This window comes from Hoplias malabaricus, chromosome 6 (genome assembly GCF_029633855.1).
Source record: "Hoplias malabaricus isolate fHopMal1 chromosome 6, fHopMal1.hap1, whole genome shotgun sequence".
Classification (NCBI taxonomy): Eukaryota; Metazoa; Chordata; class Actinopteri; order Characiformes; family Erythrinidae; genus Hoplias; species Hoplias malabaricus.
The window spans coordinates 24,359,592-24,380,900 of record NC_089805.1 but is presented as its reverse complement, the minus strand read 5'-3'; the positions used below and the strand labels follow the sequence as shown (position 1 = coordinate 24,380,900).

The 21,309-nt window shown below is 40.0% G+C and overlaps 1 protein-coding gene across 4 annotated transcripts in view; it reads left to right on the top strand.

Annotated features, from left to right (window-relative positions):
- The window catches only part of pde4a (phosphodiesterase 4A, cAMP-specific), a 91,037-nt gene that overhangs the window by 57,443 nt on the left and 12,285 nt on the right, over positions 1-21,309 (top strand). Inside the window, exons 1-6 of one of the 4 annotated variants that reach the window (XM_066673915.1) lie at positions 3,838-4,250; positions 8,431-8,616; positions 10,076-10,112; positions 10,238-10,308; positions 11,005-11,054; positions 15,219-15,331. In XM_066673915.1, the coding sequence (XP_066530012.1) occupies positions 4,039-4,250; positions 8,431-8,616; positions 10,076-10,112; positions 10,238-10,308; positions 11,005-11,054; positions 15,219-15,331 (669 nt within the window). In that variant the 5' untranslated portion in view covers positions 3,838-4,038. Of the gene's footprint in view, positions 1-3,837; positions 4,251-8,430; positions 8,617-10,075; positions 10,113-10,237; positions 10,309-11,004; positions 11,055-15,218; positions 15,332-18,460; positions 19,324-21,309 lie in introns of those variants that run through there. The other 3 variants (XM_066673914.1, XM_066673917.1, XM_066673916.1) reach the window with 3 other exon arrangements.

Below are 21,309 nucleotides of genomic sequence, written 5' to 3'. Positions count from 1 at the left end.
CTTCACTCCTCTTTGCTGTAGCACTCTTCTTTCGGGGTCTCTTTCACTCACTCACTCTCTCTTGCTCACTATTTGTTTCTCTCTCTCTCTCTCTCTTTCTCTCTCTCTCTCTCTCTCTTTCTCTCTCTCTCCCTCTCTCTCTCTCTCTCTCTTTCTCTCTTTCTTTAGGTCAATAACTCTCATTTTTCACTCCCCCTTGCTTTCTCTCTATTTTCCTCTCTATTATTTTTTATTTAGTGTTCCTCACTCTGTTCTCTGTTTCTCTCCAGAGGCCTGCTCAATGACTTTGGCCTCTTACCCATGTCAGTCTGTTTTCCTGTTACTCCAAGAGGAACACTATTCAATGAGAGATAAGAAGAATGGAAGCATGAAAGAAGGAAAGAAAAAAGGGTGTGTGAGGGAGAGTGAGAGAGAGAGCGCTGAAAAGAGTGGCTATAGCTATGAAGCGTTAAGGCAGAAAGAAGGCTGAGAGAATGAAGTAAAGAGGGTGGAGAGGAGGTGGAGAGGGAGGATGTGGGCACCGGAGGCAGACCTTGAATTGTTTGTTCTGATTGAGATACAGGCAATTTCATTTCCCAGAGATGTTTCAGTTTGACGTTACTTCTGATTTCATTTTAACATTGTTTTTCACTGCCCTTTTCACACCTTTAACATGTTTTAGCCTGCATTTATCCGCACTTGATTTTGTTTACCAAATATCTGGTGACAGCTGTGATTAGTGCTGAGTCTTATTCAGGCTCCAGCTGATGATGTTTGGGTTCATACAGAGTTCTGTCAAACTACTGTTGGGTTTTGAACATGCTGTGGGTTGAATCAGACTGGAACAGGATCAAGTTGTATTTGGGTTCAAAGAAACTTTCAGGCCTGATCAACTATTCAAAACATAGGAGGTTTTAGAATTATTTTCCTCATTCTCAGTACTACATACTACATGTGTGTGTTGCACTGGTATGAGTGGATCAGACACAGCAGTGCTGCTCGAGTTTTTAAACACTGTTCTTACTGTCTTACACTTACTGTTCACTTTATTACACACACCTACGTCTTTTGTCCAACTTGTAGATATCAGAGACAGTAGCTCATTTGTTGCTGCACCGTTTCTATTGGTTGTCATCTAGTCCTAAATCAGTGGGCACAGGATACAGGACAATGTTGGCCCAGTATTTTTGGTTTGTGGAATATTCTCAGTCCAGCACTGAGGGCTCTAAAAACTCCAGCAGTACTGCTGTGTCTGATCCATTCTGTCATACTTGTTTTATTATAAATATTGAGTATTTCAGTGAAGCTAATAAAAAAATCTTTAAATTATCAAAGGACTAAACTTTAAGACTACAAATTCATTTTAGTGAAACAAATGGTCACATTCTGCTAGAAGCCTGCTTTATGTGGTGAAGTCAGTCATAGTCAGAGGGAGGTCTCACAGCAAATTATCTGGTGATCAGGACAAAAACTGTAACAAGGAAGTGATTGTATTTACAGCTGGTGTAAAGTAGTGAGTCGAATTGGGTTCTATCCTCTACTTCAGCAATTGCACTATACTACATCAGGCTAAAGACTTTGACACCTAAAGGTGCATTTTTCTAATTCTGTAAAATGACTAAAGCAGTCTCTAGATCAGGGGTCCCCAATTACCTTTCCTCAAGGGCCACATCCAACCAACATCGCAAAGTCAAGGACCATTGTGTAATTCTCATACTATTTCATACAGTACAGGACAAGAGTTTTTATTTTGGATATCATATTACTATTAGGATGATTCTTAGGATATTCTTAAGTCTAGGTAAATATGTAGACCTAACTAACTACAGTTATTAGTTTTTACTCACCATTCAATGACAAAAATGACAGCAGTGGGATGAAACAATTGAGAACTCTTAAGGAACCTGAAATTTGGGTGGTTCTTGTTGAATGGTTTGCTTTTTTCTTTTTGGCACCAGTAGCTTTAAGCCCCGGTCACAATGGGTTTTTGCAGTTCACTTAGGCTTTTTCTCAATACAAAGTACTTCAAGTTTGAACAGCCGTACTTGATTGTACAAATTTGGTGAGTTTGACTCTCGAATACAAAGTTCAGTGAGATGGGAGGACGCTGTATTGTCATTCTGTAATTGGAACGCCAATGTACTTGATGAGTCACCGTCTCAGTGGCGGAAAAAAGCCATCAATCTCGTGCTGAGGTTGGTATGAAATACATTCTGACATATCTGACTCTATCAAGTCTAAAGAAGTCTCATTCCAGTGCATTCTTAATAATATGGGGCCGAGCAAGACCACATCCAGGTATTTGGACTCCCGTCTTGGGTAGATGTGGTTTCAACAGAACAGGACTTGGGATGCAACTGATGATGTTTCCCAAGAACATGAGAACGCATTCTGAGAAATGGGCATGGCTGAGTGTGAGGCCAGCAATCAGTGCTGTAAACCCCCCTGCATTTTGTCTAAGCAGTTTCACATCTGAAGAGCACTGGTATTCTAGTAGTAGCGGCAAAAAATTAGTAATTTCATGTGCAAAAATTCAAGGACACAAACCCACTGTGACTGTGGCTGTGTTGGCAGCAGGCCAAAGGTTCAACTTTTGTGGGCTGCCTATTAGGAAACCCTGTTTTAGATAACCTGCCGGTGTAAAGTTTAATATTAAACCCCTTAACATTTACAGACCCTCAACCAGTTCCATACTTTAAAGGGGATGTATTGTACCCTTTTTCAAAGGTTTACACAGTTCACTGGGCCCTTAATGAAAAGCCTGTGACATGCGTTGGTCAAAATCTCACAAAACTAGTGAAAACCACAGCACCATTCTCCCCTGTCTAAACCATTCTGTTCAAAACAGCCAGGTTCAGTGTTTTTCTTTTAATAATAACGAGCCACCGCTCACCACGGCTCTGAGCATGCAGCAGCCTGAGGCCAGTAAACAGAGGCTCTTGTTTTAGCTGTTTTTGCTTGGTTGTCCACACTTGCTCTGTTCATTTTGCACAGTATAATCCCTCCTTTGCAACTTCACAAAATTCTTAAATAAACTGTCAGGCGCTGTGATTGGAGATACTAAGAAGAGGGGGTGGTATGATTCTAATGATTCCCATTCACTTCCACATTAGAAGAGGAGCAAAATCCGGATGGTTTGTTTTCTGCTCACAAAATCTAACTGGGTTATGTTGGTCCACAGTCTGTGGACTGGTAGGCTTTAAATCCCCAAATTAATGAAACACTAGACAGGACCTGATCGTTTTGTACCTGGGCTCCCCCTACAGTTGCAGAGTGTAGTTTACTTTTTCAACAATGCCTTGAAATCAAGGGTGGGGCAGGTTTCTTACCCTCCACCAAAAGTTACATAGGGCAGTTTCTGCAGTGCTGAGCCCAGAGTATGCATAATTCTGTTCCTTTAATGTGCAAATGTACTGATTGTGATTTTTTTAATCCCTTTTTAAGCCCTTTTGATAACATCTCATTGTCCAGTGTTGATCATTTAAGTTCTGTACAGTGTTAACTAAATTTAAGCCTAGAATTTAAAGCGTTAAAGTTCTTTCCTCAGACTGTAAGCACAGGGGGCTATATTGGGAAACCTTACAGTGAGAGCTTGTTTTATCTAAGTTCCCCAGAGAGAGAATGACAGCATTGGGGTCAGAGAATGGAGCCTCAGTCTGGCCGGCCCCTTTTTCGTAAACAGGCCAAGCATAAACAAGCAAGCAGGGTGGTGTTGCAGCCCAGATTCAGTGCTAGGACTCACAGGACACTCTCAGGCTCTAGGAGCAAGCGTCTGGGCTGTGGATGCTGCATCTGCTGCCATTCTCTTCTTATTTATGCAGGAACGGTGGTATTTGACTTCGAGAAAAGAGTGAGGGGGAGGAAGTCTGACTGGCACAGAAAAAGAGAGAGAGAGAGAGAGAGAGAGAGAGAGAGAGAGAGAGAGAGAGAAATCTCGACAGGTGTTGAGTTCTGATGCTGAACGCTCGACTGTAGTTTTTTTTTCTAACCTCTTTTTTTAAGATGCGGTTATGCGTTTGAGGTTTTGAGTGTTGCCATACATACCCAGAATTCCCGGCGATGACTCAGAGGAGTTCAGAGCATGATTTGAAGCTGTGGGAGGGGTGCACTGGGCCCCCCTCTCCTCCTCTGCCCTTTTCCTCCCTTTCTTCACCCCTGAGCCCGGACACCCCTGAGGCTGGCCGCCATACCTCAGGCAGCTGCTTTTTCCGGCGCATGCGCCTCAACCGCACCATCACGGAACAATGGCGCTCCCAAAGTCACAGCTACAGGTAGCTAGCTACAGCTCCCAGCCGGTTTTCCTTCTTCCAGCCAGCTTCTAGAAACACGACCCTTAACTTTGTTTTATGCTTATTGTTAATTAGAAGCTGTGGTACGCTAAGCTTTTATATTGCTTTAGACAAGATGTTGGAGCAATTTAGTGAGGCTGTGATGGTACAAGAAGTTCAGTGAGATTAGATACTGCTTTTGCAAGGGTTTCAAACACAACTTCAGCCTAAAGTCTTTGAATGATGTTCAATTACACTGAGAATGCAGTTCCACTGATTTATATCTCTCTACTCAAATAGGAATCCTAGAGGCCCATGTTCCAAATTTCCAGAGAGCTGTAAGGGCCTGAGAGGTCAAATGCATGAGATAAATGCATGGTTTCTGTGGTCAATTTTTATCTTCTCTGTACATAGCCATTCTAAATGTGTGCCCTTAATTTTTGGACATGGTATTAGCCTACATTTGTTGCTTTGCTAAGCAGATTTTGACAAGCACAACTAACACATGACAAACTAACTGCCTGCTGAGTGATAACACTGTTGTAACAGAAAGAGTTTAACAAGTTCTGTGATTGCACTTCAAGAAACTGATGGAGTTTTTGCAAATTTTGAGAATTTTTCCCCTCTCTTTATTTTTGGTCTGTAATATATTGCACTTAGCTTCAGACACATCACTATTGATGGCTCTTGTGAAGCTGCTGTGGGACATTTTGTTTCATTTCATGCTTTTCTTTTATACAACCTGTACACGCAGGCTGAATACTCGGTTTTTAAGGGGTGAATACATAACTTTAGACAAATAAATACATGTATTGTATTTGTCATGCCTAATAGTATCTTACAGTTGTGATACTAGACCCTGATTTCAACCCCTTTTTTATTTCAGTTATATTGAGTATAGTATTTGAATTGGACACCTGGATAAATTAGATGGTTTGTTGAACCTGTCATACATGTCTCAGAGTTATTGTGGCATGTTCAAACACTCTAATAAAGCAGCATCGTTGGCTTGTTTATGCATTTTGATGCCAGCTTGGAGTTGTTTCTCTTCTTGTTTTTTGGAATTTTCACTCGTTCGTTCTAGCCGAACACTTCAAGGTCTGCAGAATTCTTGGGAACTCTTCCATGTAAATCATGTTTAAGATCTACCTACAGACTCAGTTCCACTAGAATTTCATAAGTACATAACAGTAGATATGTTTTGAGCGCTAGGTACCCTCTCTCTCTCTGCTCACGTCAGAAAAACAGCAATCTTGAAAAGAGATGAGGATATTGCTTTAATCCCGCTCCATAGATGGGTAATATTGACTTATTTTTGATATTTCAGATGATTTATGAAGGAACCCACCCTAAAGTCAGAAAACAGCTACCTACAAGAAAGTAAACCAAAAGTGCCCAAAAACTAAATAATTCGAGTTACAAACGAGTTTCTGTGGTAATTCAAACAGTGAAGTTTGAAAACAGACAAGTTAAACTCCAGACATGTACAAACAACAGTCGTTTTTCTTCTCCAACATACTGTTCCACCTTAAAAGATGTAGAGCTTCTGAATATAAACAAACCAGAGAGAATTGCATTCCCTTTAAGTCTCTTGACTGAGTGTGATTGGTTTTCCTCCAAAATTGGCTGTTTATTAGTAAATATTCTTTCATTTACATCTATCCATGTCATTTGTGCATTCTTGTGCCACTGTATATAAACAATGGAAACATCAAGCTGGATGTTTTTTAATAGTCTTTCTTTGCTTCCATGTCATCATTGGACTTTTTTTCAGTTCCTCAGTCAGCTGTTCAGAGCAGTCCATGGTTTTTTAGTCATGCTCTGGATCTGTTATTTTCTGCCAATTTTAATGACAATTCTTGACCTGTTTAACCTCTCATAATGATTCAATTTAAGCCTAATGAGATATGAAATTTTACAATTGGATTTGTAAAAGGGAGAAAGAAAAGCCAATACTAAGTAAGCATATTAGCTCCATAGCTAGCTAGTTAAATGTTTAGATAATCTTCTCTGGCAAAGATAGCATACATTTTGTGTTAATTATTGAAGGAATTATCCTACCATTTTAAAATATGCATCGGTAGATTCAATAATTAGGAATAATTTGGGATAATTCAATGCAGAACATATTTACAAATTTAGCATAGTCCATATGGTGTTCAAACTGGTGTTCATGTGTGGACAGGGAAATGAAACTGAAAAACTAAAGGACCATAGTTATGAAGATTTTTTTCACTTCTCACTAATTTATTACGAAGGCTGTATGGACATATTGTCAGTGTGGTGCTGTAGGATAATCCTGTAAGCCATACAGTCGAGCAATGGATCAAATTGCCCTAAATCACAACAGCATTCATTCATTCATTCATTATCTGTAACCACTTCGCCAATTCAGGGTCATGGTGGGTCCAGAGCCTACCCGGAATCATTGGACGCAAGGCAGGAACACACCCTGGAGGGGGCGCCAGTCCTTCACAGGGCAACACTCACTCACACATTCACTCACACACTCACATCTACAGACACTTTTGAGTCGTCAAAAAATAGAAAGTATGTTAACATGTTTGTGAGCAGCCTTAGCCTTGTGGCTCCAGAGCTGAACTAAACAAAATTCGGAAATGTGCTGGAAGATTGACCACCCCAGAGGGAAGGGGTAAATTGTGTAATTTAGATTTGTAGCCAAAGCCTTTCCTGTGTAGAAAGTGTAAAAATGTTCTGGAGTCAAGCCAGAGACATTATAATGGAAGAAAATGTTCACTAGTTGGAAAAATGAATCTGTTAATTATGAAAGTTCTTCTCTTTAGAAAAAATCTCACAGCCAAGATGAAAAATGAACATAATAAAAGCTCAGGAAAAGTATTGATTTGAAAGTTTACTGTGCCTTTTAATTTGGGGTTTATAGGTTTTTTAAAGTGATAGGAGCCTGGCATTGAACAAGTGTAAATAACTACCTTGTGATGTTCCCAGGATGACTGCGGGTTAGACAGTGTTTATCATGAAGAGATCTAGGTAGTGGGTAGGTATTGGCCATGGAAAAAAAGGACAAAAGATTTTCCATGGACCCTTTAAAGTGGTTTCCCCCACTCTACCTTATATACATCTGATTGCTGTGTGAATGGCTTGTGGACCTGGATTGAATTGGTAGGTCATAAACACCTCAGCTATCATCTGTGCCCTTCAATTCAGCTCTCCTGTTTGCATCAGCACTGTAGCATGACTGTACAAATATACTTTGGAAGCCTCACTCGAGCGGGTTGTATTTGAGCCTGGTATTTTTCTGTCCATGGCTCGGCGAGATCGTGTAACCCCTTGCAGACTTTGCGGTTGTTTATGATCAAGCTAATAGCCACATTTCCCAGTTAATATCCCAAACAATGTGAAGCGGGGATGAAGATGCATCTCTGATTATGCTGATGGTCATACTAATGAAGGGACTGGGTAGCTGTGGCCAGGTCTGTCGCAGTGTTTTTACAAGCTGTGTGTGTGTGTGTGTGTTTGTGTTATAGGGAGCCAATCATGACTCTCTGAGCTCACGACTATTTATCATGTTCTGGCCCAAGACAGGAAGTTAATGTTTTCTCTGGCTAAAGAGCTTCTAAAAGATAAACTGTTTCATTCTTTCTTTCTGTTTCTCCCATTCTTTATCACTATAAATCTCACAAAATCTTTTATGTTTTTGTTGCTGTCTTTTTGTTCCTGTCACTTTTTGATTCCACCCCCCTTTCTCTTTTCTTTCTTTCTTTTTCTTTCTTTCTCTCTTTTCACATTCTCACCTTCCCACACTTCCCCACTTTTTCCTACCTGCCTTTTTCTATCTCTTCTTTTCTGTCCCTCGCTCACCATATCCACCATTTGTTTATTTCCCTATGTAATGATGTTTTCCTATGATTTCCACCTTTTCTGCCATGTTTGGTCTGTCTTGCCCTGGACTCTCTCATGTTCCTTTCTCCATTAGTCTCTGTTTCTTTTGTCTTTTTTTTTCCTTTGCCTGCATATGTATTATTTTCTCACTTTTTCAGTCCTCTGTCTCTTTTTCTTTTTCTCTCCTTTGTCTTTTTCTCTGTATCTCTCTCTTACAGTGGTTCTCTGATAAATGAACATAATGCTAAATGCTTAATATCAATAATGACAATCGTTATCTCTCTTTCTCTCTCTCTCTCTCTCTCTCTCTCTCCATCTGTAGTTTTGATGGAGAGAATGGGCCGTCTCCTGGCCGCAGTCCAATGGATTCGCAGGCGAGTCCTGGGCTGGTGCTGCATCCCTCCTTCCCTCAGAGCGGCCGGCGTGAGTCCTTCCTCTACCGCTCAGACTCAGACTACGACATGTCCCCTAAGACCATGTCCCGCAACTCCTCTGTCAACAGCGAGGGGTAAACACATTCTCCAGACCACACCCAACACTCACCTCAAACACCCCTCATTGCTCACATTTTTAACCTTTCTCTTGTACAGTACACTCTTTGCCTTTGATTCCCCCCATTAGATTTCAATTAAGAATGCATTTTCATTAACATAAATCAACCATTAATGCACAGTGTTGAAAAGTTTTGAAAAGCAAAATGCTGAATTCAAAGAAATTAACATTTGAAGAGCACTGTTTTTTATGTCAAGTATTTCACTTTTTTTTAACAACCTATCATCACATACTTAATCATCTCATTTGTAACTTATATTATTCATGAATAGTAATTCTGCCCCCAATTTAATGTAATTAGTCACTGGCTACTGAATCACACACTGAAGTAATAAGATCCATCCGGAGAATAAATTTAACACGCCTCGCTATGTCACCACCAGCCCTGAGTTTGCCCCTCCATGGCAATTAGCAGCATCACTTTATGTCTCTGTGACAAAGTGTGGTTTATTAAACACATGGACATTATTTGCTGTTGCCATTTTCCATCTGTAGGCAAAACTTATAGCTGGTGCTGAGGAATATGAATAAAACGAGTTTTTTAAGCTCTTAACAGTGCTCTCAGAAATGTTACTTTCATGATTCTCAAAATGATTAATGGATTAAAAAAAAAATAACCTAATTTTGATGCTGCATTATATACATTAGACATTTTTTCCAGTGCTCTGCTTTTTGGGAACCATGTTTGAGTTTCAAAGTGGACTTTGCCTAAACAATGAGTTCCATGATTTACCGAGATACATATTCCCAACAGCGACCAAACCTGAAATTCAGGACACAATGGACTGCGGCCTTAAAACAAAATTAAAAAGCTGACAGTAGACAAAGTCAGCTAATGTTTATGAAATAAACCTCTTAAACAAAATATCATCACAAACTCATTACAGTGCATACCACAAATTCTGACATCCTTCATCCCTACAACCAGAGAACAGTTGGCTTTGTTATAAAATGTCATTTTCACAATATAATATTAATGTCAGTCTTCACGGTGTGTAATGGTAGCAGTACTGCAAATTGTCAAAGAAAACACAAATATATTTTATGATGGGGGGATTGTGCCCGTATAATCCACCTGTATCTCTCTTTACATCTTTAAACTGTAATTGTGTCTCTCTTTATATATATATATATATATATATATGCCATTAAACTGTAAATCTGCCCTAACATTGGCTGCTGCTTCTGGATTATGACGATAAAAAGGGCAAGCTCTGATGTGGCACTAAGTCTTTTTTATTTCAAGCACAGATTGCTTTCCCCTCTTGCTTGTGGTGGGATAAAGTTGAAGGACTGTGTAATTGTTTTGAAAGCACACTGGATAACAGGTTTTCTCTGTGCTCTTGTGGAGGAGTTCTTTCTTAACCATTACTGTGATTCATTCTCACTCTCTCTCTCCCTCTCTCTGACTCCAGTCATGCGGAGGATCTCATAGTCACCCCTTTTGCTCAGGTAAGCACCACTGTAGCATCTGCACTGAACTGCATAATGACTTCTGCTAAAGATTTGGAGTGAAATGGAGTTGACGACCTGCTCTCTCTGCCTCTTTAACCTCGCCTACTTCTTCTCTCCTTCAGGTGTTGGCCAGTCTCCGAACTGTCAGAAGCAACTTCACCATTCTCGCCAATGTCACGACACCCACCAACAAGTCAGTGCCGCTCCACTGTGTCACTTTCCATTGTTGCTGGGTTTAAAATACCCCAGATATATACTGATGTTGAATACGTCCTCTACACTAGCAGGGAGCATTACAACATGTCTTTTGCATCTCATTTGATGCATCATTCATAAAGGCACGTTTTGTACCCTTAAGATATGCAGAGTAATTTTCAGGGATGTCCCTTATTCATAAAGGCAGGCCAGCATTTCTTTTGTTTTATGGAAAGTAGGCCATTCTGAGATATTTTGTCAAGGAAGATTATGTCGAGCACTGAGACATCCCCCTTTGAGTTTTCGGTATCAATTGACTTTTCTCCTCTTACCTTTTGTCTACTGCAAAAATACATCAGTATTGTCTTGCTCGTTATATTAATTCTTTTATCCCCTCAGAATACAATTTAGTTTTTTTTCTTTATCCACAAAAACTCATGGAAAATGTTTGTGCCTTTCTCTAAATCTCAGAAAAAAAACTTGCCTGTCGCACAGATAAGACAGCAACAATGTCTTCATAAAAAATAAATTATATTAATAACAAATAAAAGGAAAAGCAACATTTCAGTATCAGAAGAGACCATTCAGCTTCCAACAAATGCATCTCTTCTCCTTCCTCCCACTGAAATGAGAATTGCCAGCAGAGGGTGCCCTTCAGTGACTCCATTGACTGTTATTCTGTTTATGTCCACAGGAGGTCGCCAGTGACCAGCCAACCCACCGTTCCCCCAGCAACGCTCTCTGGTATGTTTACTGTAAAATAAAACTTAGACACCGGTGAACATCTCTCTCTCTCTCTCTCTCTCTCTCTCTCTCTCCCACACACACACACATACTAGCACTCTTCCCACACACTGTCTCTCACATTTACTTGCACCACATTTCCTGTTGTAGGCACAGCAGCCAGTACAAAATGCATTATATCACCGGATGCGCTGGAACCATATGCGTACAATGGGCTGGAGGCCTACCAGACTCTTTAATTAGGCCAAGAACAGCTCCTGGTTGCTAGCCTCTATTATAAATTTAATACAAATCATTTGGTGTCAACAACGACACTGGAATTGAGGGTAATGCTAATGCCACAGTAATTATGAAATATATTTGACCAACCACTTTGGCTTGTAGTTCACTTGTACATGCAACTGGATTTGCGTTCTGCCATAATAAAAACCCATTCCCAGAATGACAAAAGCACAAAAAATAATTTATAGTTTTCACTTGCCAACATGATTGTGTTTTGTAAATATAAATATAGGAGACAGATTTGAACTGCATACAGGACAACCAAACACACACACAAACTGTTTAGGTTGTAAAACGTGGCGAATGAGCTCTGGGTTAGTCTTGCTGAAATAACCATGCACTTCTCAAGCAAAAGACATTGCCATGATATGTCTCTTTAAAATCCCAAGTTAAATATCCACATTAGTGGTACCTACACACACACACACACCTCACCTCAAAACCACAACTGTCTGGATGGTTCTTGTAGTTTTTGCCATGGAAATCAAGCCAAAACCTGGCCCCACCTGGCACCAACAAACATTTCCACTGTCTTTCGCACAATCTGAGATCTAGTCAGATAACTCAACAGCATTTCTGTATAAAATTCCTGTGAGGTTTCCTCAGTGCATAATAGATTCAGGTAGCATGTGTGATGCAGTAAGGGACAACAATTTTTTGCAGTACTCTTGAACCCATGTGATTATATTTATCAAGGTAGCATGAAGATTTTCTCATGCAGTGCCATACAAGGGCTTGAAGGTTATACAAATTTAAATATGCTTTTCTGCTTAGCCTACATGTGCTAAGTACTGTAGGTGGTGAAAGACCATTGCATTGAATAAATGCAAAGTTTGGAACAAAGTGGTAAGCAATGCCATCTTGAATAGGCCAAGGTTTGGTTGGATTCCCCTTTTACAAATATTTTATTCATCTGCTTATTGTGGAACTTGTGACTTGAATATTCTATAAACTTCACTTTTATTTTGCCCCTGTCCCTACCATTTTGGGGTGTGATGCAGTCATCAAATTCTAAATTTGTTTCTATTTACAATCTTAAATCAAGTTGTTCACTGAAAAGACTGGAAAGATTTTCTCATACACGTATCAGATAAACAAAGTGAACAAGTCACAGTTTTTTGCAAAAAAAGAAACCACTTTTGGTTCTTTAAAGAATCTTCTTTGTAAAAGAACATTATTTACTAGGTTCTATACTAGTTTAATGGTTGTTCAGAGAAAATATATTATGTTAAGTTCAGTTTCACACATACATGTGATTTACATACGTTTCTCAGATAAGCCATGCATTTAAATAAATCAATCAATCTTTATTTGTTTAGCACATTTCAAACTAATTCAGTTGATATTCAAGGTGCTTGACAGGCAGTTGACAAAAATATTCAGAATAAAAACATACTTTAAATGGAAAAGATAAAAGAATAAAAGAAACAACAACAACAACAATAATAATAAAACTAAGAAAGTAAATGATAAAAAATGTTAATACATTTCAATAAATAAAGGTAAATAAATTGTGTGTAATAGAGAATAGATATAAATCACTACATGAAAGCCAGACTGAATAAGTAGGTTTTGAATTTACATTTTAAAATTTCAATATTCTGTGCTGCTCAGCCGGGAAGGCAGTTCCAGCGGTTTGGAGTGTAATGGCTAAAAGTAGCATCACACATTGAAATTGGTTTTGGTAAGGCATTATGCAAAGACATCGTTTTATGACATTAACTTTTTAGTGTAGTTTTAAAATGCTGATATTCTAGTTCTCTGATTACTTTACATTTAAAAACTGCCTAATAAAAACCTAATGATGCCACAGAGGAGTTGTAAAAAACCCATACAAATCAATTTGATTTGATTTGATTTGATTTATTATCCAATTATTTGTAACATATTAATGTAAGATGAGCAAGTTCATGATATTTTTGTCATTCTTGTTGACACCTGCATGGGTTATCTGTTAAGCACATAGAGTGAATTTTTCCCTTTGGCTTCTTAAAGAACCATTCCGTCAAGATCAGTTTGTTGATTAAGCCAGTTCAAAAATAAAAACAAACAGTCTATCATTGTAGAAAGCTTGCATGGAACTTCACTCACTCTTTAATACAGCACAATTCCTTCCAGTGTCATCTGATTAATTTAATTAAATAAATATACTAGATGAGTGGCTCTTAGTCCCATCTCTGGGAATCTACAGCACTGTGCTGTTTAGTATCCTCCCTGCTTATTCACATTATCTGATTACTCTCAACTCCCACAAGAAACCAGTGCTGTTAATACCCAGAATCCGAGTTGCAGGATTTGTTCTCATCAAATTATGGACTAAACACACTTAGATATTTCATAAACTTGCTCTGTCTTGCTCTTTTCCCTAGGGCGCTGGCACAAGACAATTCTGAAACAACAGATAAATATTTTTAAATATATTTATTTATTTATTTTTATGCATTTAAAATGTCCAAGATAATGAATAATGTGAGTTCAAATGTGAAATATGGCAGCAATATTGAGAAATGTACGCACCTCTGAGGGCAAGTCAAGACTAGTTTTGGTTGACAACTGGTATCTTTGGCATAAGATCTGTGGTTAATGGCCAAGACTTTGGACCCCCTTTTTTATTAATTATATCTATAAATAAAATAACTTACAAAACATCTAAAAAAAAGTCAGTTTTGTATACTTTAGTATCTGCTGGTGCTAGAAAGTGTGATTAATTATTGTTAGGAAGATTTCATTATTCATGAGGCATTTGATCTTTCCACATAACTATATAACTTACAAGTTATATTCATAATCAGTTATAATCAGAATATTCTTCCTCCCTAATTTTTTGTTGTAACATCTATCAAACTTTCGTCCATTTATGTAGTATTCAAAGCATTATTTGTACTAAGCTTAGGCAAACCTACATCCTCTTTCTCCCAAATACGTTCTGTTTTTGGGATGTGCAAAATGTGTCTGGCTGAGATTTCTAAATGGTGTAAAATGTCTGGGATTTTGCATTGTTTTCTTGTGAGGGTTTGCTTCTACAGTTGACACACATTCTTTTGCAAATTTTTACAGCTTTAAACAAGTCTACCACTGGTCAAAATGCTTTCCACCACATCAGACTAAAAATTCCTGAACTGAAATATAAATAAACACAGATCCATTAGACTTTACCTGACTTTTTCTTATTCTATTCATGTATTTATGACAATAAATGACAATAAATAAATAAAATATAGTTCCATTATTTTCAATATATTGTACTCCCTCCTATTCACACACACACACACAAAATTTAGGAATAATTAAATGCCCCAACTTCCTAACAGCAATGGACACCTGTGTGTCCTCAGTGTCTTTATTTTTCAAAAAACCCAAAATAGAGTCACCATATCTATGCGTCCTAGAAGTTTTTTTCTTCTTATCCTCACAATGTGTTCAGTGCAGACAGACATGTGGGAATTAACAAAATATGTGTCTAGGTCAGTTTAAGTGATATACCAAGCTAGTTATCAGCAGCTAACATGAAAAAAAGCTAAGCTAGCTAACAGAACTTATTATTTCCCTATAATGTTATTTACCATCAGACATCAAACTTTTGAGACACAATAGGATTTTAAGCAAAACAGTAAGCTAGATAACCTAGATATTCTCTATGTTAATAGTTTTGACATAGATTTATCTAAACCGTTCTAACAATATAAAAGCATCATCACCCCTGAATGTTTAGGAGAGCGGGTAGCTTGTGTTAAGCCACACAACACAGTTTAATTTTGGAATGTGTTCCTTTAAAGTGGAAAGACTGTTTAGAAATTAAAAAGCAAGCAAGAAAAAAATATTTTTATACTATTGTGATAAGGTTTTGCTTAAACTCATCTCTCCTCTTATCCCTCTGTACAGAAGAGACATACCAGCAGTTGGCACGGGAGACCCTGGAAGAGCTGGACTGGTGTTTGGACCAGCTGGAGACCATCCAAACACATAGATCGGTCAGCGAGATGGCCTCCAACAAGGTGAGCCTTTAGCATCTTTGCAGCATTATTGCAATGCACTTCCCACAGTCCTCTGCCAGACCAGGACAGTGCCCAACAGTTCCCGCCTGATATTGTTGTGTATGATGAAATTAGCCTGAGCTTTCTTGGCCAACTTTCAGGCTGGTCAGGAGATTTTCATCAATTTCAGTGGTGTTTGTTGTTGATTGCGCATCTTGTATCCCTGTGGCATTCTGTAATTTAATTAGCAAGCCTCCTTCCCATTAGCTCCAAATATGTTATGACAAAGTCAGAATGAGATGACTCCAGACAGACTTCAGTGCAGAAACTGAAGCCTGCCTAAGTTCATAGCTCCATAGCTGCAGTAAAATCTGTCAACTGCAAGCTTTTCATTTTTTATCATCATGACAAAATTACACAAAACACTCAATGACTCACTAAAATATCAAATATTTAGTGTGTGCTTTTAGTAGAGTCAGGTTCAGACATATGCCAGAGTTTCCCTTGCACACATGTCATGTTCAGCCTGAAATTTTTCCTATCTGAAGTGTGATCTCACAACTGGAAATGTTTAATTTGGTTTAGGTATGTGGCAATAGACCTGCCACAATAGCCATTTGTGTGGTCAATATATTTTCCCAGAAATAACAGTGATAAACAATATAATTTTAAAAATATTTTTTTGCCACTGATGTATTGATAATAATAATTATAATAATAATACACCCCTTTAAATAGCAATGAACTTATAGCAAATCTAAGATCACTCATTCATTATCTGTAACCGCTTATCCAGTTCAGAGTTGCAGTGGGTCCAGAGCCTACGTGGAATCATTGGGCGGAAGGCAGGAATACACCCTGGAGGGGGCACCGTCCTTCAAAGGGCAACACACACACTCACACATTCACACACTTTTCCACCTACCAACATGTGCTTTTGAACTTTTGACACAGGGAGAACACACCAAACTCCTCACAGACAGTCACCTAAGCGGGACTTGAACCCACAACCTCTAGGTCCCTGGAGCTGCTGCACCACCGTGCCGCCCCAAATCTAAGTTATTAAGAGTATTTAAAGATTGGAATCAGAATATAAAACATGCTTAAATATGTTAAATAAATAAAACATAAATAAAACAAAAACAGCTCCAGAAGTGAGACCAGAGAAATCCAGAGGACAGAACAATGAGACTGGCAAAAAAAATTGGTGATGTTCATTCTTATGTAAACAAACAATATTGAGGTCAGCAAGAATTGCTGAAGAAATGTTCATGTATTGTATGCTAAGTCTATAATATAATTATAGCAACACACATATGGTGGTGCAGTGAAGTCCTGCAGATATGTGGGGATACCACTGCATGCATCAAGGCCTTTAAGCGTATTCTAAGGCTAAGATCCTTTAGCTCAATTGGACAATGTGGATAGTATTTAGTGACCACTGATGGCTGGGACATCTGTTCCACATGTTGAAGATGGTGTGTCTGCATGTTTTTGGGCCTAGTCTTTTGACTGCAGCTTAGCCTGCTGATCCTTGTCAGTAACAGGAAGTGATAACAACATGTTGTCTAAGAGAATACAGTCCCTGCTCCAATGTATATTTCATAGTCTGTTTATGTGCAGGCAAAATAGAACTTGTGCGCATGCCTGACAGCCTTGTCATGAACACTGCTCTGGTTTTGAAGAGGGGGGGATACAGAGAGAGAGAGAGAAAATGAGGGATGAGGGAGAGAGAAGTGATAGAGGAAGCATGTTTCTGTGTAGGGAGGAGGTATAAAGGGGGAACATTTGGGTCCTGATGCTGATGTGTGTGCTTTAACCTTGGTTGCTATCGGACTGCAAAAGGCTCTGCCTTTCCTGCTTAACCATTGGCTCTCTGCTCAGACCACAAGGCATGTGGTTTTCTCATTGGCCAATAAAAAATCAGTACCTTCCTCTCTTAAAGACACAGAATCCTTTTTCTTGTTTTTGTTCTTACCCCAAGAGTGGGGATGGTCGGTGTGTAATAAATAGTCCTGTCCTCACATTTATCCTTGTTGTATTTTGTTGTATTTAATCTGAAGCAAACAAAAATGAAACAAGGGATATGTATGTGTGTATGCACATGTGAGAGAGGCAGGAAAGAAGGTGCATATTGCTAAAAATGGAAAAGTCCTTGCATGGAAATGAGATGAAACTTAATTCCATAACATGCTTCTTCTGCTTTTTCATCACATATTCAAATACAATCACCTACCTCCCCTTTTTTCCCACATGCTGACTTGCCCTCTGCAGCACATGCGCAGTCAGCCACTCGCACACTTACCTCCCCCCCAGCTACCCCCCCCCCCCACATACACACACACAAACACACACTCTCACACACATGCACTCTCAAGCACGCGCCTCCCGCCAGAAGAACCTGATTAGCTTGCGAGAGCCGTCTACAGCATCCGAGGAGACGGAGCACAAGGCGGCGAAGCAAGGCAGCGCCTGATCTTTCTAGTCAGACACCGCTGTGGGTGGATTTGAGCCATTTAAGACTGGATACGGCAGCGCTGGATGGACTAGGGTGCTGCAGCCAGGGCTCTTTACTGGAGCAGGATCGTTGCACACTTAAACTGGGAACACTCGTTGGGCCCGGCTCGGAGCTCAAAAGTGGGGGAGGGGCAGCAGACCCACGGAGAGCAAGCGAAAGACAGGCTGTTTTCCTGTTTTGGAGCAACAAGATTAGGCCGCCTGCTCGCTGTCAGCATCCTCATCTCCTCCATTTGCATCTGCTGCTCTTTCCTCTCTGTGTCACCTCAGTGTCTGACTGTTATTGTCTTCAGATTTGTGCTGTCGTCTCCCATTTGTCATCCCTTTTTCCTTCTTGTCTTCTTGCTTCTCTCACCTTTGCACTGTAAATCCTCCGCGACGCTGTCTCTGTCCTCCTTCATGCTTATCGCCTCTTTTTTCTGTGCCCTTCAGACCTGTCCCCCCCTCATTTCACCAGAGTTCTCCATCTTTGTCTGTACCTCTCCTTTCTGAGCCCACTGGATTTGGGTCAGCCCTGGTCCTTCTCCACTGGGACGAGATGTAGCCCCCTTGGCCTGGGGTTCCAGGCGGCTCCTGGCGAGCCGTTTGCAGGACAGCTGTTTACGCTCAGCCGGATGGCCCGGTCAGGAACCTGACATCTGCATGACAGAGCTAGAGACAGCCTGCATAAAAACCTGCTGTTGGACTCATGGGCTGCAACAATTAGTTGACAGTGTTGATTAATCATCAACAATGTCGACTATGGAAAAGGGTCGGCACGTCTTCTATTTAAAAACAAGAACACTCTATAATGTTCTATAGTGTATATATGTTAATTGTGTTCATTCCTACAGATTGCAATACCATACATTAAGATCTGGATATGGCATCTATATTTTTGTTGCACCTTAAAAGAAATCAGCAATCAGGCAGACAGACCTCTGAATGATGGCAGGGGCGAAGGAAGAGGCACTGAAGGATTCTTGTTAGAACCATAAGTCACTTACTCAAATAACAGTAACTAAGTTAACTGATTCTAGAACAATTATTAGCTGTAGCCCTACCAGACCGTTGCCGCCCCCTGCCGGGCCAAAGTCACCGCCGCTCTGGAGCGGCCTGGCCGGTCCGGCTGCGGCCTCAGTGCCCACGCCCTAACCGCGCCTGCATGCCGCTGGGGTCCTCGTGCTGCTCCGGCCGCTCCGCTGCACTACTGTTCCTCCTGCCTGTGCCAGCGGCCTGCACCACCTGCCGTTTCACTCAGGATGGGTGTGGCGGAGGCCCTGGAGCCGGTTCCCTCTCCTCGTCGTCACTCATCAGGTGCCGGGACCTACCGGCTGCCTCCTTCTTCCAGCTACAGCAGCCTGCAGGGGAGGGGAGGGGCAGAGCTGGAACTGGGTGCCACTGCTGCTGGTGGTGGCCTGGATGGGACAGGGCAAGCCACAGAGCGTAGGACACCCCTAGTGGATCTGTTCTGCGAAACCTGTTCCAAGCCATGGCTCATTGGATGGTGGGACCAGGTAGGGGTGGGAGGAATGTCTGGGCAATGAAATGATAAGAGAAATGAATGGAAATCTAACTTATCATTTGCGAATGTTAAAGGAACACTTTGTAATATTCTTACTTTAAATTACAACTTCAAAATTATTGTGAGGCTTCACTGATGATTAATAGGGAGAATAGAGCCTCTGTCATTGATACTCTGGGCTCAGCACTGCAGAAACTAGACAGTGTAACCCCCTCCCTCCCCATTTTGGTACAGTGCCGTAATATTTTATTATACAAGGTGAGCCCCAGGAGCAAAAAAAAAATAATAATAAAAATTACCTAGTGTTCTTTTAAAACAAGGTTTGAGGTATTGTTGATAAACTTATTATGCTGTTAAATTCATTAATAGGTTAAAAGACTTTTCATACAAAAGGTAGCAATGAACAGCTTTTACTTGCTAGACCAGTAAAGAAGGCTAGCCATTCATTCTTAGCAACTTAGTAGCTAGTTATTCACATATCATCTCTGTCCAAAAAAAACATGTATCTTTACAGGAAAAGAGAAACACAAACTTAAATTTCAATGGAAGTCAATGTAAATAATTTTATTCCAAGTCATCTTGGAGCATTTCTATTGGTCCAGCCATCATGAATATTTCACACAATTTGAAGTACAGCTGTGTTCAATTGATGTAGAAAACTAAAAAATCAAGAAAAGTGGAGATACGTGTTTTCTTAAGACAGTGAAACAGAAACCCCAAACTGCAAATATAGCACTGAAAAAATTATTAAATAAAACAAGAGTGGGAATTTGTAATGGTAGAGTCTGACGCTGAGATGGAACTAGTGGTTCAGACAGAGAGAAAAAGAGACAGATCTTTTCTGTCTTCTGGTGGCTTTGGCAACTTATGTCTCTTATCCACACCTGTTCCTCCTACACCTCTCTCTGCTCAGCCCTTCTCTCCATTCCTCCCTCCCTTCTTCCTTCCTTCCACAACTCTCCCCAGTCTCTGAAGTAGTCTCCATGCACTCAGACTGCAAGAGTGAATGACAGTATCACATAGTGTATCTAGGGCACATAGATGGACATTCTAGACAAGCACCAGTCCAAAAACACAGGTTAAAGGTGTCAGCTATTTTGCTGGTATCTGCTACCTAGCCTTTAGACAGTCTCTCACTGTTGTACATTTATAATTCAATGTCCTTTAGTTAAACCTAATAGCTAAGTACGCTAGTGGTGTTAGGTGCTGAAAGAGTACCTGTTTATTCTTAATCACAGAATGTCTTCTTTCATCAGGTGGTCTGGAGAAAGCTGAATAAAGAACTTGGCCAGATTTTAAATATATTTTTTTTTAATTGTCATAAGCTCATTGAGCACCAGTAAATAGTAACAGAGATTGACCTGGTTTCCTAGTAATGCATATTTCCTAGCAGTTGGGTAGATATTTTAAGTTCCTTTGGTATCAGCCTAGCCCTTTTGAGGATGTATGCTAAAAACAGTTGGCAGATCGCAGTGTTGTAGTTATGACTCAGCATTAGGAAAACAGAGCTTTGGGACAGTGTGTACAGGCCTGCAAATATGATGAAGGAATTTTTCGCTTGCACCGTGGACCTGACTTGGCAATTTTATGACAAGATTGTGACCCATAAGCTTAGGATGACAAAACTCCTCACAGTATGAGCACTGATCTCTGTTTTCATATCCTATTGATAATATATATGGGGTTAAACGGGCTGATCTTATGTCAGCAGCAGGAGCTCTGAGATGCTTGGTAAATGATGAATATGGGCTGTGTGGTCAGGCTGTGCAGTTTACAGTCAGTGTGTCAGTAGTGCTGATTGGATTTCGTCTCAACGTCTTGTCTGGCTGACATTTCCCTACGGTGTCTGTGCAGACAGTCCCTTTTTTACATTTACATTTGAGTTTGCTTTTAATTTTTAACCATTAAACTCCATGTTTCAGAGCCTGTCTCCTTATCAGACATGTTTAATTCCAGTAGAGCTTGCAGGGTGATTTGT